Source organism: Cnephaeus nilssonii (assembly GCF_951640355.1).
Source record: "Cnephaeus nilssonii genome assembly, chromosome: 7".
Lineage (NCBI taxonomy): Eukaryota > Metazoa > Chordata > Mammalia > Chiroptera > Vespertilionidae > Cnephaeus > Cnephaeus nilssonii.
In genome coordinates this window covers 11,655,379-11,672,648 of record NC_137078.1, presented here as the reverse complement: position 1 = coordinate 11,672,648, position 17,270 = coordinate 11,655,379, and the positions used below count along the sequence as shown (strand labels likewise).

At 49.9% G+C, this 17,270-nt stretch overlaps 1 protein-coding gene across 1 annotated transcript in view; it reads right to left on the bottom strand.

The window, feature by feature from the left end:
• BPHL (biphenyl hydrolase like) overlaps positions 1–17,270 on the bottom strand; it is a 42,893-nt gene that overhangs the window by 10,065 nt on the left and 15,558 nt on the right. Inside the window, exon 5 of the mRNA XM_079776423.1 lies at positions 1,511–1,642. Coding sequence (XP_079632549.1) covers positions 1,511–1,642 — 132 coding nt within the window. The remainder of the gene's footprint in view (positions 1–1,510; positions 1,643–17,270) is intronic.

Here is a 17,270-nt window from a genome sequence, read left to right as displayed (position 1 = left end):
AAACTGAGGGAAAGGGACAGAGATTTCCCCACAACACCCCTGCCTTCACACATGGCCTCCCCCATACCAACATCCTTGAGCGATATATTTTTACAGTGAATGAGCCTCCACTGACATACCATTTTCGCCCAAAGTCCACAGTTTTCCTTAGGGCTCATGCTTGGTGTTGGACAAACTATGGGTGTGGACAAATGTATAAGGACATGTCCAGTATGGTAGCACACAGAGCATTTGCACTGTCTCAGAATCCCTCTGGTGACCGTTCTAATAGGTGAATAGGGGATCACATTGTTGTTTGGCCCAGTTTTTAATTGGATTGTTTTCTTATTGTTCACTTTTAAGAGTTCTTTGTATATTTTGGGTAGTTCTTTTGCACATGGGTCTTTTGCACATATTTCCTCCCAGTCTGTGGCCTGTCCTTCCATTTTTCTGACAGTACCTTTTGCAGAGCAGCAGTCCTTAATTTTAACATATACAGGACATATTTTTGAACTGCTCTTTTAATTCTGCTTCTACCTTTGAGAAATCCTACCTGTTCACTACTCTCTTCACGAAAGTATAGAGGTCTGCATGTCACAAAGTCGCCTTCTTTAGTGGAGAACTGTCTCAGACATTGTTGTACAGCGTTTTTGTGTTTGCTGTCAGAGCTGGGGGAAATGGATTTCAAGGACCTGCTTCTATGAGTGGATACTGCTTTCAAACAGGAGATACTGGCTGTTTTGAACTTAAGCCAAGAAAGTTACACTTCCAAATGTCCTTTCCATTGTGAAAGTTTAGACAGATGACTCATTCTGGAAATTATTACTTAAGAGATCAAATTGGCCCTTCAATCACAATGATTTTGTACTGAATGTTCTCCAAGATTAGATCTTAGCTATTCTCTATTTTTTCAGCAATTAATAAAAAAACACACAAGAGATTAAAAAGGTAAATATCTATACAAAACACTTTAATTAAGAATGTCTCTTAAAGGTGTCAATTCTTACTGTAATTGGAAATCATTAATTTTCAGATAAAGACAGGAAGAGATTGATTAGGGCTAAAGTCATATAACTTAGTTCTGAAGATGGGAGAAGAACTGAACACTCTTCCTCATGCTAATTCTGCAGAGGCAGAAGGTCAGGACAGAAAGTCCCTCCTTCATTGTCCTGGGGTAACTCATCTAAATGGGCAAAGAGAAAAAAAGTGGCATATACTGCAGCTTGTTTGTTTTCCAATTCCTCATTCTGAAGTTAGGAAATAAAGACTCTTGGAGGCTTCTGGATAATTATTTTGAGGAAGAAAAAACAGTCTGCTACAAAAGACCTTTATATAAACACTGTCTAGTTGAAGTGGATTTAATACCCAAGAAATTGCATGTACATAGTCACTAGTACCCTTTGTTCCTATGTCAATGTGTGAGGGTCATGGGCGAATGCATTCATCCTTGAGGGGTTCTGGAACATCAGGGAGGAACTCAGGCCAACTCTATAATCAGCAAAGAAACCATTAAATAGTTCATGTAACCTACCATCCGGAAGATGTTTAAACTGTTTTATGCCATCCACCCACTTTTCACAGGTTTTTGCAAAGTAGTCATACCCATATAGGGTTTCTAGAGGCTTTTTTGTTTTCTCACTCCACTTAGAAACATCTCGGATACCTGAAAAATAGTAGTGTGAACAAGGATAGGTTTAGTGTCATACTAAAGTTTATCTGTAAATATTCCAAGCACAGTCCAGCTCAGAGCCACTGTCTGCTCTCTGTTGCCAAGAACGCTTCCCCAGGTTCCTGTATGGCTCACTCCTCACTCCATCTGGGTCAGCAAGGCCTTCCCTTCCGACCACCCTCCCTCCACCTACTCCGCTTAGCACTTACCACTTCTTTGCAGTGTTTTCTGTGTCCATGGCTGAGTGTCTGTCTCCCCACTAGGATGTAAGCCCCAGTGTAAGGCACTTTGCTTTGTTTTGCCCCCCACTGTACCCCCAGGGCCTGGACCAGTGCTTAGTACAAAATAAGCAACAATAAATTCTTACCAAGTGAGTGAAATCAGATCTGCAGTTAATGCTTTCTGTTAAAGGTATATAATTAAAAAAGATATTCCTCTAATTAGGGTCATCTGAGTAAGGGTGATATTATTTACAAAAGAGGTTGTTTTTCTGAATTGTGTTTATGTACATTGAGAAATGCACACATATTTTTTATTCTAATTCCTGCTACTGAAGAAATATGGTTGTAAAAGGCTAAATACTAACTTCAAACTATACTGTAGATTATTCACTATTAGAAAAGGAAATAATAGTTAAAAACCTCTTTAAAATAAATAAACACATTTAATTACGTAGCCTAATCTTTTCCATAATTCTTTAAATACACAGAGATACAGATTCTAATCCTCCTGAGCATATTAAATATTGCTCATCTAGAACTTTTAATACACCGCCTCTGCTACAAGATGCACCTTTAAGACAAGCTGACACTAATAATGAGAATTCACATTGAACAAGATCTTAGCACTCAGACCTGGCAGACGCCCAATATATACTCAGTGAATGGAAGTAATGAAATGGGGCAGGAAGGGAGTGAGGGGGAGGAAACTGCTACTTACAGCTGTATAACTGCCTTCTAAAAAGGGAAGGTCCTGCTCCAGAGCCTGCCTTTGTTCTGCTGATTGGTTTAAATCTGGAGGTGGAGATTCTCTGTGCAAAAGTGAAAAGACTCCAGAGATGGCTGTAGAGAGGAGCCTAAAAACTAAGAGGTGGGAGGAGATTTGGGAAGAAGAAAAAGGAAAGTTGAAGGGGGTGGGGAGGGGAAGTGGTTGGAGAGAGGTGCTAGCAAGATCGTGTGAAGATGGCCAGTTAACCAGAGAAACCAAGATGGCGGCATAGGTTAAACACCTAACCTACAGCCGGGCACAACAATATCAAAAACACAACTAAAAGTCAAAACGGACATCATCCAGAACCACAGGAAAGCTGGCTGACTGAAATGCCCACAATTAAAAGGAAAAAGAAAACCACAAGGAAAATCAGAGAAGCCGTAAAAGCTTGAGGTATGGAGACACAGGCGGAGACACGAGCCCGCGAGCGTGCGGGGAAGACGGAGCCGGAGAGGAAGGGGCGGCTGACGGCCTGGCTGGCGTTCTCTGGCGGGAAGGAGATAAAAGCGCCAGATTGTGCTGAACCCCAGCTCCGACTGCACTGAACCCCATTTCCCGGCGAAACCCTGGGAAGCTGGGCTCATGCTGGGGGAGTCTGAGCTGTGGGACGGAGACACAGAGGAGCTGCGCCGGAGCCGCGCACGGGAATGCGCGCAGAGGAGGGTCTGTTGCCTGTGCCGCTGGATTGCCCTAGCGGGAAGGAGACAAAAGCTCCGGACTGTGCTGAATCCCTAGTTCCAACTGCACTGAACCCCAGTTCCGGGAAAGACCCGGGGAAGCCAGGCTCATACTGGGGAAAACTGGGCTGTGGGGCAGAGATGCAGAGAGGCGGCGAAGAGCAGAGCACCGGAGGCGCGCAGGGGATTGTGCGCGGAGGATGGGCTGTTGACTGTGCCGCTGAGTCGCCCTGGAGGGAAGGAGACAAAAGCGCCAGACTGAGGTGAGCCCCAATTCTGACTACACGGAAACCCAGCTCCGGGAGAGAATCTGGGAATCCAGATTCATTGGGGGAGAGACTAGACTGTTTGGCAGCGCGCGAAACTCCAGGGCACTTTTCTCTCAGAGGTGTTTGCTGGGAGTACGGAGGGACACAGGAACCTCATAGGGCGGGGCTGACAGGAAGCCAAGGCGGTAGGCTCCGCCCTGTAACTCCGCCCCATCCAAGCTGAACACAGAGGCTTTTACAATTTTGCAAGTCTAGTTGAATGGGGCTGTCTCCCGGCATAGACACAGCTGATCCTCACAGCCAATTGGGCCGGAGGTCACATCCTCCCAGTGTACCAACAGCAATCAAGGCTTAACAACACCAAGACTTTGCACTCAGCCCACAAAGGGGGATATCAAGAGCAACCACCTAGGGACATTGGGGAAGCTGAGCGATAGGGAGGCAGCCAAAAGGGGAAGGCACCGAAACAGGTCACGAATATAAAGGATGCTGTAATTCCTGCTGAGGGGCCACAGGCAATAGCTGACCTACACTACCCAGAAATGAGGGCATCTAGTGATCGGTGTGAGATGACACCAGACTTCGACCACTCCCATAAGGGACACATTCAAGAGGCAGACGCAGTGAGCGCCGAAGCCTTGATGCACCAAGACCCGGCACATAGGCGTGTCTTCCGCACAGCAACTCTTCCTTACATAGACACAGAGGGTCCGCACGGCCAATAGGCCTGGAGGACAATTCCTCCCAGTGACACCAACAACAATCAAGACTTAACTATACAAACAAGGACCAAGATGGAGGCATAGGGCAGAAGCCTGATTGCTGCCTACCACAACGGTTATGAGACTACAACGGGAGAGCAGAGCAGACACCATCCAGAACCACCGGAGGGCTAACTGAGCGGATGCTATACAACTAGAATAAAAGAGAGGGGTACGCGGGATGAAGCTGATGCCGGTGACCCAAAGACCACACTTTAAAAACTACGGCTCAGGCGACACAATGGCGGCCTGGAACGTGCTCGGTGCAGTTCCCCCAGCGGTCTCCGGCTGAGGGGAAGGCTTCACTCGCTGCCGAGCACGGACAGACGAGCCCCTGGGAGACATGGGGCGGGAGACTACGCGCTTGCTGACCTCCGAGTCCTTCAAGAATCTCAACACCCCGGAAGCGGCCAGGTGTGCACGCTCGGCGACCGGCCACCGCTGCAGACCCAAGGGCCGACGCAGCCACCCCGGACCAGCCCGCCGCCGCGCACCGGGCACACCGGAGCTTCGCCGAGCCCGCCGCCCAACGAGTTCTGCGGTGGCTGCCCTGGAACTCTGAGAAAATGGCCGAAGGAATTGCTGAGAGGGAATTGACCAACAGGAATTGGGATCAAGAAGACGAAACCCCGCTGGGTCCCGGATCCGGGTGAAGCCGCGTGCCCCTGGGTATGGGTGAGGCTGGGAACTGGGTCAGGGTGAGGCTGGGCCCCGGGTCCGGGTGAGGCCACGTGCCCCTGGGTCCGGGCGAGGCCATGCGCCCCTGGGTCCGGGTGAGGCTGAATCCTGGGTCCGGGCGAGGCCGCGGGCCCCTGGAGCCGGGTGAGCCCTGGGCCCCGGGTCCGGGCGAGGCCGCGGGCCCCTGGAGCCGGGTGAGCCCTGGGCCCCGGGTCCGGGCGAGGCCGCGGGCCCCTGGAGCCGGGTGAGCCCTGGGCCCCGGGTCCGGGCGAGGCCGCGGGCCCCTGGAGCCGGGTGAGCCCTGGGCCCCGGGTCCGGGCGAGGCCGCGGGCCCCTGGAGCCGGGTGAGCCCTGGGCCCCGGGTCCGGGCGAGGCCGCGGGCCCCTGGAGCCGGGTGAGCCCTGGGCCCCTAGGTCCGGGCGAGGCCGCGGGCCCCTGGAGCCGGGTGAGCCCTGGGCCCCGGGTCCGGGCGAGGCCGCGGGCCCCTGGAGCCGGGTGAGCCCTGGGCCCCTAGGTCCGGGCGAGGCCGCGGGCCCCTGGAGCCGGGTGAGCCCTGGGCCCCGGGTCCGGGCGAGGCCGCGGGCCCCTGGAGCCGGGTGAGCCCTGGGCCCCTAGGTCCGGGCGAGGCCGCGGGCCCCTGGAGCCGGGTGAGCCCTGGGCCCCTAGGTCCGGGCGAGGCCGCGGGCCCCTGGAGCCGGGTGAGCCCTGGGCCCCGGGTCCGGGCGAGGCCGCGGGCCCCTGGAGCCGGGTGAGCCCTGGGCCCCGGGTCCGGGCGAGGCCGCGGGCCCCTGGAGCCGGGTGAGCCCTGGGCCCCGGGTCCGGGCGAGGCCGCGGGCCCCTGGAGCCGGGTGAGCCCTGGGCCCCGGGTCCGGGCGAGGCCGCGGGCCCCTGGAGCCGGGTGAGCCCTGGGCCCCGGGTCGGGGCGAGGCCGCGGGCCCCTGGAGCCGGGTGAGCCCTGGGCCCCGGGTCGGGGCGAGGCCGCGGGCCCCTGGAGCCGGGTGAGCCCTGGGCCCCGGGTCCGGGCGAGGCCGCGGGCCCCTGGAGCCGGGTGAGCCCTGGGCCCCGGGTCCGGGCGAGGCCGCGGGCCCCTGGAGCCGGGTGAGCCCTGGGCCCCGGGTCCGGGCGAGGCCGCGGGCCCCTGGAGCCGGGTGAGCCCTGGGCCCCGGGTCCGGGCGAGGCCGCGGGCCCCTGGAGCCGGGTGAGCCCTGGGCCCCGGGTCCGGGCGAGGCCGCGGGCCCCTGGAGCCGGGTGAGCCCTGGGCCCCGGGTCCGGGCGAGGCCGCGGGCCCCTGGATCCGGGTGAAGCAGTGCCCCTAGGTCCAGCCGAGACCAAACCAGAGGGAGTCGGACCTGCATTACCACCATTTGTCCACCATCCAGAGCTGAGGGGTCAGTGCCGACATGTACTCATAGGGAACCGGTGGACATTGATATTGGGTCTCAAAAGAACTGTTGGTCCAGAAAGAAACTCACTACAGACTGATTCATTTGCCTGTCAGCATAACTATTATTGCTCGTCGCACATTCAATTCTTATAAGTATATCTATAGTGACACATGATTTCGCTCATCTAGGGGAAATGATGAACAACATAGACTGATGAACAAGAACAGAACCAGAAACAAGGAGGCATCGATCGGACTATCGGGCCTCAGAGGGAGGATAGGGGAGGGTGGGGGGAGGGGGGAGAGATCAACCAAAGGTCTTGTGTGCATGCATATGAGCCTAACCAATGCTTAAGTTCAACAGAGGGTTGGGGCATCCAAGGGGAGGGGTGTGGGATGGGAATGGGGGGATGAGGACAAATATGTGACACCTTAATCAATAAAGAAATTTAAAAAAAAAAAAAAAAAAAAAGATGGCCAGTTAAAAATTCCCTGTACATGGGATCTACTCAGCCATAACAAAGAAGGAAATCTTACCCTTTGAAACAGCATGGATGGACCGGGAAAATATTATGCTAAGTGAAATAAGCTAGCCAGAGAAAGACAAGTACCATATGATTTCACTCATATGTGGAATCTAATGAACAAAATGAACTAATAAAATAGGAACAGACTCACAGAGAACAGACTGTCAGCTGTCAGAGGAGTAAAGAGTTGTGGGGCTGGGTGAAAAAGGTGAAGGGATTAAGTAATAAAAAATGAAACAACAACTCATAGACACATACAACAGTATGGTGATTACCAGAGAAAAAGGGGGGTGGGGAAGGCTTTAAAAATAAATTTAAAAAATATTCCCTGTAGATTTTTTTTTTAATGTATGAGTTTATATGTGTATGTGTAAGCAAAAGTGAACCCTGAAAATAGAAGAAAGAGTAGTAAGACTACTCAAAGGGCTGCTTTTGGGGAAATGTGACTATTAGCTGGGCTTGGGAGCATGGAGCTGAACTTGAGACTCCTGGGTTGGCTGAAGTGAAACTGGCCCCGCCTGGTCCGACCCTGTGGTTCCCAGGAGTAGTGAATGCACATGCTCTGTGGAGAAAGCATTCTCAATGACACTCACTGGTCTTTCCTGTGGTTCCCAGAGTAAGAATAAGCAAATACTCATTCCTAATCGAGATCACAAAACAATCAGAATCTTTATGAAGCTAAAAAATAAACTTAAAAGAGAAAGTTTAAAAAATTATGCAGAACACCACACTGAGAGATAGGAAAATGAACAAGAGGTAGAAAAGATGGAAAGACAAGGTCTACAAAGTCCAACCAGTTCCAGAAAATTAGGAGAGAAGGAGAATGCAGGGCATGCAATACTTGAAAGAAACAGGCAAGACTGATTTTTAGAACTGATAACAGAGAAGAGTCCACAGACAAAAATAAAATGTAATTCAAATAAGAGAAATAAAAAGAAGCCACACTTAGACACAGAATAGTATATCAGCAACATATAAAAGAAAAAGAGAAAATCTGAAAAACAAGCAGAGATCAGACACATCACTCCATAGCAAGGAAATTAAATTGACAAAACTTCTCAATAGCAATTAAAGAAAGCAGCAGACAGATTAATGTTGGAGAAAATAATTTTCCACTTATATTTCTATTCTTAGCCAAACAATCTTTAAGGAATGAGGGTGACATAAAAGACATTCTTAGGTAAGAGGGTACGGTTAACACACCTGCCCTTACAGAACTTCTAAAGAATAACTTCAGGAAAGAGAGAAAGGATCTTAGAAGGAATGTCTGAGATGAAAAAAGGACAGGTGAGCAAAGTAACTGACAGTTTGGTAAATGTAAAAACAAACAAAACTCACCAAGTTAATGAGAAAATAAAACATAACATTTCCCTACATTGAATTAAATAATTCTGCCCCCCAAAAAAGCAAAAGACAAGCCACAGTTGTACAACATAACTACTAACACAACTACTAACCAGCAAGGGGATAGCAATCAGATGATCAAAAAACAAAACTAAAAAAAAAAAACCACCATCCCTGCTGCAAACTGGTAACACTGAAATAATATTGGAAGTGTTCCAGTCTCTTGCTATACCTAACAAAGTATACCTGTTAGACATATTGTGTTATATGTGTAGTTATCTATATATAGAGAGAGCCATGGTCGTAACATCCACAACAACTGGAGGCTTGACCAAATGCCAGGCTGCGTGCGCAGCAGGTGAGCAGGCTGAACTGCTGACTTCTTGGAGAGATAGAGAGAGGCGGGGCTGTTCAGCAGTGGCAGTGGCTGCTGGTGAGGCCCAGAGAGAGAAATAGGGTGATCAGACGCTGCTTCTCTCTCCGGCCTCGCCAGCAGCCAAGCCGCTCTCTCTTTCCCAGAGGTCAGCAGTTCAGCCCGCTCACCAGCAGCCTGGGGCAGCTGCTGATCAGCCCTGCCTCTATGATCAGGCCCGGAGATAGGCCCAGAGATGCTGACTGGCATAGAAACCGACCAATCAGAACCAAATCTGGGTGAACTGCAAGGAGCCAATGGTTGCCTAGGAGGCAGGACTTTTGACGCTGACTGGCATTGAAACTGACCAATCAGAACCAAATCGGGGTGAACTGCGAAGGCAGAACCTAAAGTAGGGGCTGAGGAGGGGTTTTAAGAGCAACAGCTGTTTGGTGTAAGGTGTAAGAAAGTGATTCAATTTTTTAATGACCGGTTGGCAGTATAGTTCATATGGCTGGCTATCAGTTCAGATATAGGGATTATGTGTTTTTGTCTGCCAAGAGCATTTCCTCCCGCTGAAAAAGGGTCCCTGCCCCCTTTAAGCAATCCTATCCTATATAATATATCTATACTAATAAAAGGGTAATATGCTAATTGGACTGGGTTGACCGGCCATCTTCCAGACATCTGACTTCCTTCCGGACAAAGCCATGGTAGTGGGGGCTGAGGCAGAGGCAGTTAGGGGTGATCAGGCAGGCAGGCAGAAGCAGTTAGGGGCAATCAGGCAGGCAGGCAGAGAGGTTAGGGGTGATCAGGCAGGCAGGGGGGGCAAGGTAGGGGCAATCAGGCCAGCGTGGGGGCAAGGTATGGGTGATCAGGCCAGCAGGGGGACAAGGTAGAGGCGATGAGGATGGCAGGGGGGCAAGGTAGGGGCAATCAGGCCGGCAAGGGGGCAAGGTAGGGGAGATCAGACCAGCAGGCAGAGGGGTTAGGGGCGATCAGGCAGGCAGGCAGGCAGGCGAGTGGTTAGGAGCCAGTCATCCTGGATTGCAAAAGGGATGTCCGACTGCCGGTTTAGACCCGATCCCACAGGTCTAAGGGTCCCACAGGGATTGGGTCTAAACCGGCAGTCGGACATCCCCCAAGGTGTCCTAGATTGGAAAGGGTGCAGGCTGGGCTGAGGAACCCCCCTCTGTGCACAAATTTCATGCACTGGGCCTCTAGTCCTATATAATAAAAGGGTAATATGCAAATAGACCGAATGGCAGAACAACGGAACAACCAATCAAAGCGTAGTATGTTAATGATATGCTAAGGCTGCTCAACCGCTTGCTATGATGTGCACCGACCACCAGGGGGAAGACAGTCAACTGGTCAACCAGTCACTATGATGTGCACTGACCACCAGCGGGCAGATGCTCTGACTGGTAGGTTAGCTTGCTGTTGGGGTCCAGCCAATTGGGACTGAGCGAGATGGGCCAGACATGCCCTGGAGCCCTCCTGAGGTCCCTCCCTGGATCATGCACCAGTGGAGTCCCTCAGCCTGGCCTGCGCCCTCTCGCAATGCGGGACCCCTCGGGTGATGTTGGAGAGCCGGTTTCAGCCCGATCCTGCAGGCCACTCCCCTTGGGGCACCAGACACAGGGCTCGTGGCTGGAGAGCACTGCTGTGGCAGCACAAGCTTCTCCCGAACAGGACTGATTAGGCGCGAGCCCACAGCAGGCACAGTAGGGCTGGGATGAGCGTGAGTGACAGTTAGGAGCAGCAAGCAGCGTTGGACTGCGGGTTTAGGCCTGATCCCAGCAGGCCACCCAGAGGGACCCCACCCATGCACGAATTCATGCACCAGGCCTCTAGTTACATGATAAAAACTTAAAAATTGCCCTGGCCTGTTTGGCTCAGTGGATAGAGTGTCAGCCTGCGGACTGGAGGGTCCTGGGTTCGATTCCAGTCGGGGGCATGTGCCTTGGTTGCGGGCGCATCCCCAGTGGAGGGTGTGCAGGAGGCAGCTGATCGGTGTTTCTCTCTCATTGCTGTTTCTGGCTCTCTATCCCTCTCCCTTCCTATCTGTAGAAAATCAATAAAATATATTTAAAGAAAAAACAACAACTTAAAAATCAAGAAAAATAAATGACATGGCCCTGGCCAGTTTTCTCAGTGGTTAGAGCACTGGCCTGTGGACTGAAGGGTCCCAGGTTCAATTCTGGTCAAGGGCACATACCTCGGTTGCAGGCTCAATCCCTGGTTGGGGCTTGTGTGGGAGGCAACCAATTGATGCGACTCTCTTACATCGATGTTTCTCTATCTCTCTCCCTCCCTTCCACTCAAAAAAAAAAAAAAAAGACATGAATAAGTATAGTACAGAAGAAAAAACCCTAGTGGTGCATAAACACATAAAAATATTCTCAACCCTATTGGTAATAGAAAAATGCAAATTTAGGACCCCCAATAAGATACCATTTTACACACATTTGACTGGCTGGAATTAAGAAGTCTAATTATTCCAAGTTGTTTGTTTGTTTGTTTGTTTTGTTAATCCTCACTAGAGGATGTTTTCCCACTGATTTTTAGAGAAAGTGGAAGGGAAAGGGAGAGACAGAGAAAGAGAAACATCGATGTGAGAAAGACACATCAATTAGTTGCCTACAGGATCGAGCCTGCAACTGAGGTACATGCCCTTGACTGGAATCGAACCAGGGACCCTTCAGTCTGTGGGGCAACACTCTATCCACTGAGAAAAACTGGCCAGGGCTGATGATTCCAAGCTTTGATGAGGATCTAAGTTAAAGTACTCATGTGTTGCTGGTGGAAGTGTAAATTTATTTAGTTGCAGAACAATCTGTCACTGGCAATGGGGTGTATTTGTATTCCACAACACTAGCAATTTCCTACACCCTAGAGAGACACTGTGGCTCACATGCTCCACAGGACAAGTACAAGAATGTTCATGACAACACTGGAAACAAATCAATTGTCTATTGATAAAAGAAAGCGAATGTAGAATGCAGCATGCTTGCTCAGTGGAGTATGATACAACAACATCATGAATGAATTCTAGGAATATAATGCTCCCTGAAGTATCACAAAAGACAAGCTACAGGGTGAAATCACTCAGTATACTTCAAAAACAAAATATATAATAAAACATATAATATAGCATATAATAAAATATAAATGTATGTTTAATTTATGATTTATATATCTAACATTTATATAGAAATGTTACACATTTTTATAACATCCTATCTAATAAAAGAGTAATGTGCAAATTAACCATCACTCCGTTATACCCACAAGCCATGCCCACCAGCCAATCAGGAGCCAGTAGGCAAATTAACCCAACCAAGATGGCTGCAGCCACGGAGCAAGCAGGAGGCTTGGCTCCACTCAAGGCTACAAAGTTTCAATTATAGAAGATAAATAAATCCCAGATACCAGGGCCTCCGCTTGGGTTGCCGGGGGGCATGGCCGGTCTGCAAACCACCATAGGCCCCTCGCCCAGGCCGCCCCACGCCCCAAGAGAACCCCCACCCTGATCCGGGACACCCTTCAGAGCAAACCAGCGGGCCCCTACCTGTGTACCAGGCCTCTATTCTATCTAATAAAAGAGTAATATGCAAATTGACCATCACTCCAACACACAAGATGGCTGCCCCCATGTGGTCAAAATGGCTGCCCCCATGTGGACACAGCTGGCCACCACAAGATGGCCAGCAGGGGAGGGCAGTTGGGAGGGACCAGGCCTGCAAGTGAGGGCAGTTGTGGGCGATCAGGCCAGCAGGGGAGGGCAGTTGGGAGGGACCAGGCCGGCAGAGGAGAGAAGTTGGGGGCGACCAGGTCTGCAGCAAAGGGCAGTTGGGGAGGACCCAGGCCTGCAAGGGAGAGCAGTTGTGGGGGACCAGGCCTGCAGGGGAGGGCAGTTAGGGGTGACCAGGCCTGCAGGGGAGGGCAGTTAGGGGTGACCAGGCCTACAGGGGAGGGAAGTTAAGGGCAAACAGGCTGGCAGGGGAGTGGTTAGGGGGTGATCAGGCTGGCAGGCAGAAGCGGTTAGGGGCAATCAGGAAGGTAGGCAGGCGAGCAGTTGGGAGCCAGCAGTCTTGGATTGTGAGAGGGCAGTCAGACATCCCTCGAGAGGTCCCACATTGGAGAGGGTGCAGGCTGGGCTGAGGGATACACACCCCCGTGCACAAATTTCGTGCATTGGGCCTCTAGTTAATATATAAATTAATATATTGTATATAATATTTTAAACATATCCTATCTATAAAACAGTAATATGCAAATCATCACTCCGCTACACTCACAAGCCACGCCCACCGGCCACGCCCACCGGCCAATCAGAAAGGGAATATGCAAATACACCTAACCAAGATGGCTGCAAACTCCGAGAGCAGCGGTTGTTGGAACTGGGATATTGGAGCCGAAGATCAGAGGGGAAGATCGGAGCCAGCAGGGGTCCCCCACAGGTGATCAGAGCCAGCTGGGGTCCCCCACAGATGATCAGAGCCAGCTGGGGTCCCCTGCAGGCGATCGGAGCCAGCTGGGGGTCCCTGCCCAGAGCCCAAGCCTCTGCCAGAGGCTTTAGGCCTTGGCTGGGGGTGGAGCCCTCCAGCGGAGACAGCTGGGGGTCCCTGCAGGTGATTGGAGCCAGCTGGGGGTCCCTGCCCAGGGCCCAAGCCTCTGCCAGAGGCTTGCAGCCTTGGCTGCTGGGGCGGAGCCTGGCAATCAGAGCAAGCTGGGGTCCCCTGTGGGCGATCGGAGCCAGCTGGGGGTCCCTGCCTAGAGCCCAAGCCTAGAGGCTTGCAGCCTTGGCCGTGGGTGGAGCCGGGCGATAGAGCCAGCTGTGGGTGTCTGTGGGCAATTGGAACCAGCTGGGGGTCCCTGCCCAGGGCCTGAGCCTCAAACAGAGGCTTGCGGCCTTGGCTAGGGGTAGAGCAGGGCGATCAGAGCCAGCTGGGGGTCCCTGCCCAGGGCTGGAGGCTTTAGGCCTTGGCAGGGGTGGAGCCGGAGATCACAGGAGATAGGTGTGAACTACAGAGGAAATACCTTTTCTGACCACTCATTGGCTAAGCTCCCTGTATGCCACTGGTAATATTCTTAGTAACTTGGGTATAAGAATCCAAAAAAAGTGATCTAGGGCTTTTCCACCACACTCCTGGAGAAAAAAATGAAGGTCCACTGCTGGAGGGCTAAGAAATGTCATAACCTGCCCTACACGGTTTGGCTCAGTGGATAATGTCTAGGTTTGCCAACCGCAGAGTCCAGGTTAGATTCTGATCAAGGGCATGTACCTAAGTTGCAGGCTCCTCCCTGGCTGGGGCCCAGGTCAGAGCTCAGGAAGGAGGCAAGCAATCTAAGTATTCCTCTCACTTTGATGTTTCTCTCTGTCTTTCCCTTTCTCTTTCACATTCTCTAAAAGTCAATGGAAACATATCCTCAGGTGAGGATAAAAAAAAAAAAAGAAAGAAAGAAAGAAATGTCATCCTATCTAATAAAAGAGTACTATGCAGATTGATCATCACTGCAACACACAATATAGCTGCCCCCCATGTGGTCAAAGATCCTGCCCCCATGTGGACACAAGATGGCAACCACAAGATGGCCAGCAGGAGAGGGCAGTTGGGAGGCACCCGGCCTGCAAGGGAGGGCAGTTGAGAAGGACCAGGCCTGCAAGGGAGGGCAGTTGGAGGTGATCAACCCTGCAGGAGAGGGCAGTTAGGGGTAACCAGGCCGGCAGAGGAGGGAAGTTGGGGGCAAACAGGCTGGCAGCAGAGTGGTTAGGGGGTGATCAGGCTGGCAGGCAGAAGCGGTTAGGGGCAATCAGGAAGGCAGGCAGGCAAGCAGTTGGGAGCCAGCAGTCCTGGATTGTGAGAGGGCAGTCGGACATCCCTTGAGGGGTCCCAGATTGCAGAGGGTACAGGCTGGGCTGAGGGACAACCCCCCTCTGTGCACGAATTTCGTGCACCGGGCCTCTAGTATTTTATAAATTTATATACATTTTTACAAAATAAAGTAAGTCCCCCATGGTAGGAAGGCCAAGACCTTTTAAGAACTAAACTGGCTAATGTTCAATATGAAGATATTTTTCTTGCTAAAATGTAAATTCCTCCCATGACACTTAGGACCCTCTAATACCATGGTTGTTCACAAGTTCCTGACTCAAGAGCAGAGATGCTATCTCATTCAAGTTTGTATCTGTTGTGACTAACACACAACAGACTTCCAATAATGTTTACTGGATTAACGAGGTGCTGAAGGAAAGGATGGGTTCGTGGGGTAGGGAAGAGAAAAGTGGGAGATGGACTTAGAAAGACAGAGGTCCTGGGTCACTGAAACACTGTGACAGCAGGCGATCCTTCAAATGAATTAACTTAGTAAAGCCAGGCATCTGGAGCAAAAGGTACCTATGGGAATGTGAAATCTGGGTTAAGATCTTAGCCTCCCACAGGAAATATTACCTGAATCTCAAGGGCAGGGAAATCCAGCTGGAGCTGGGCAAGCCAATTGTTCACACCAAGCACTGTGGTTAGAACACAGGCTTAGAAGTCACACTGCCTACTTCTGAAACCCAGCTCTTGCACTTACTGGCTCTGCGAACCTGAGCAAGTAAGTTCCTTAACTTCTCTGTGATATAGTTTCCTTTCCTAAGAAATGAGAATTATAATAACATTATGGGATAAAAGCAAATAAGTTAGAGATGAAATGTGCTAATAACAGTGCTTGGCCTATAACAAGCACTCAAAAATAGTACACGTATTTATATATTTACTTCTGTAATTTTTTAAAAGAGGAAGCCAGTTTTACACCAAAGTATAATTTCCACCAAAAATAAGTAGTAATTATGTTTCATAGTTACGGTAAGTTCCTAAAGTTACCATTTGAATCAAACTGTTTGTTGATCCAAAACAACTAATTTATATCCAAAAAGAAACTGATACATTTCTTTTTGAGCATATAATTTGTGATAAGTGCTGGAAACTTAATGAAGAAAACACTCATTCATCATCAATTAGTGAGTTAATCACTAATTGACTGGCTGGAACTAAGAAGTCTGATTCCAGGTGTCCTGGGGGGGGGGGGGGGTGGTAGCACAAAGGCACTGTTTTCTCTGGACTGGTGGAGGGGCGGGGGTGGAGGGGCGGGGTGGGGGGGGAGCCATCTTCACACAAGTTAAAGAGAAACTGGGCAGACTTTATAACACATGTGCCATTAGAGTTCCAGAAGAAGAGAAAGATATTGACAAAGAAAAAATATCAGATAGAATAATGACTACAAATTTCCCAAATTTGGTGCTCCAAAATACACAAAGCAAAAAACTAAAAAAGGAGAAAGAGAAAAATCCACAATTATATCTGGAGACTGCAACATTTATCTCTCCATCACTGACAGCACAAGTAGAGAAAAATCAGAAAGGATAAAGAAGGGCCAACTTCACCTACTAATAACTGACATTTATGGAACACTCCATCCAACAGCAGCATAACACATATTATTTTCAAATGCACATAGAACACTTATCAATATAGCTTATATTCTGAGACATAAAACAAATGTAAAAGAATTGAAATCATATGAAATATTTGTTCTGAACATTAAGTTCAGAAAATCGAGTTCTTTGGGAAAAAGCACAATGAAATTGATCATCTTCTAGTTAATCTGGTCAAGATAAAAAGAGAGATCATACAAGTTACCAGTTTCGGGGAATAAAAGAGGGGATATCACTATAGCCCTTACAAACTTTTAAAAAGTAATAAGGGAATACTACAAAGTACGCTAAAATAATCCACTGGCTTTGACAACAAGGAGATTATACTTATCTCAGTGAGAACAGTTTCAGTATGGGCCAGAATGGGAGATGGTCCAGAAGAGACTGAAGAAGGAATGCGAAGAGAATGTGTAGAAGCAGGGAGTGCAGACAACTTTTTCCTTAAGATTGCAGGAAAGGACAAAGAATGGTAAGGTAGTGACTACAGGTAAGAAGGGCAACCTTTTGGAGGAGGAACAATGCCCACCTTTATAGACTGAGAGGGAAGGTCCAGGGAGAGAAGTCAATAATACAGGAGAGGGAGGGAGAACCAAAGGCACCCTGTCCTAGAGGCAGCAGGAGGGAAAGGACTAGCAACAGAGTGGAACAGCTTTACACAAGACAGACACTCTCCTTGGAACCAGGGGCGATACACTAAGGACAGGCAGGAGTTCTGGCTGGGATTGGAAACAAAATCAGACTTATCATTTAAGAATTTCATAGTTCTTTATCAAACAGAAAGACTGTCAAGAGCTAAGGTTCTAGCCAGTTTGGCTCAGTGGATAGGGCGTTGGTCCATGGATTGAAGGGTTCTGGGTTTGATTCCAAACAAGGTTGCAGGCTCAATCCCTGACCCTGGTCAGGGCGCCTGCAGGAGGCAACTAATCGATGTGTCTTTCTCTGTCATTCCCTCTCCCTTCTACTCTTTCTAAAAATCAATGGAAAAATATCCTCGGGTTATGATTAACAACAACAAAAAAGAACTAAGATCCTACATAATAAAAAGGCAATATGCAAATTGCATCACTCCGCTACGCCCACGATTGGGCCGGCTGGAGGCGCGGGGGGGCGGGACTCAGGGTGGCCGATTGGCTGGCGGTAGGAGCGGGGGGCGG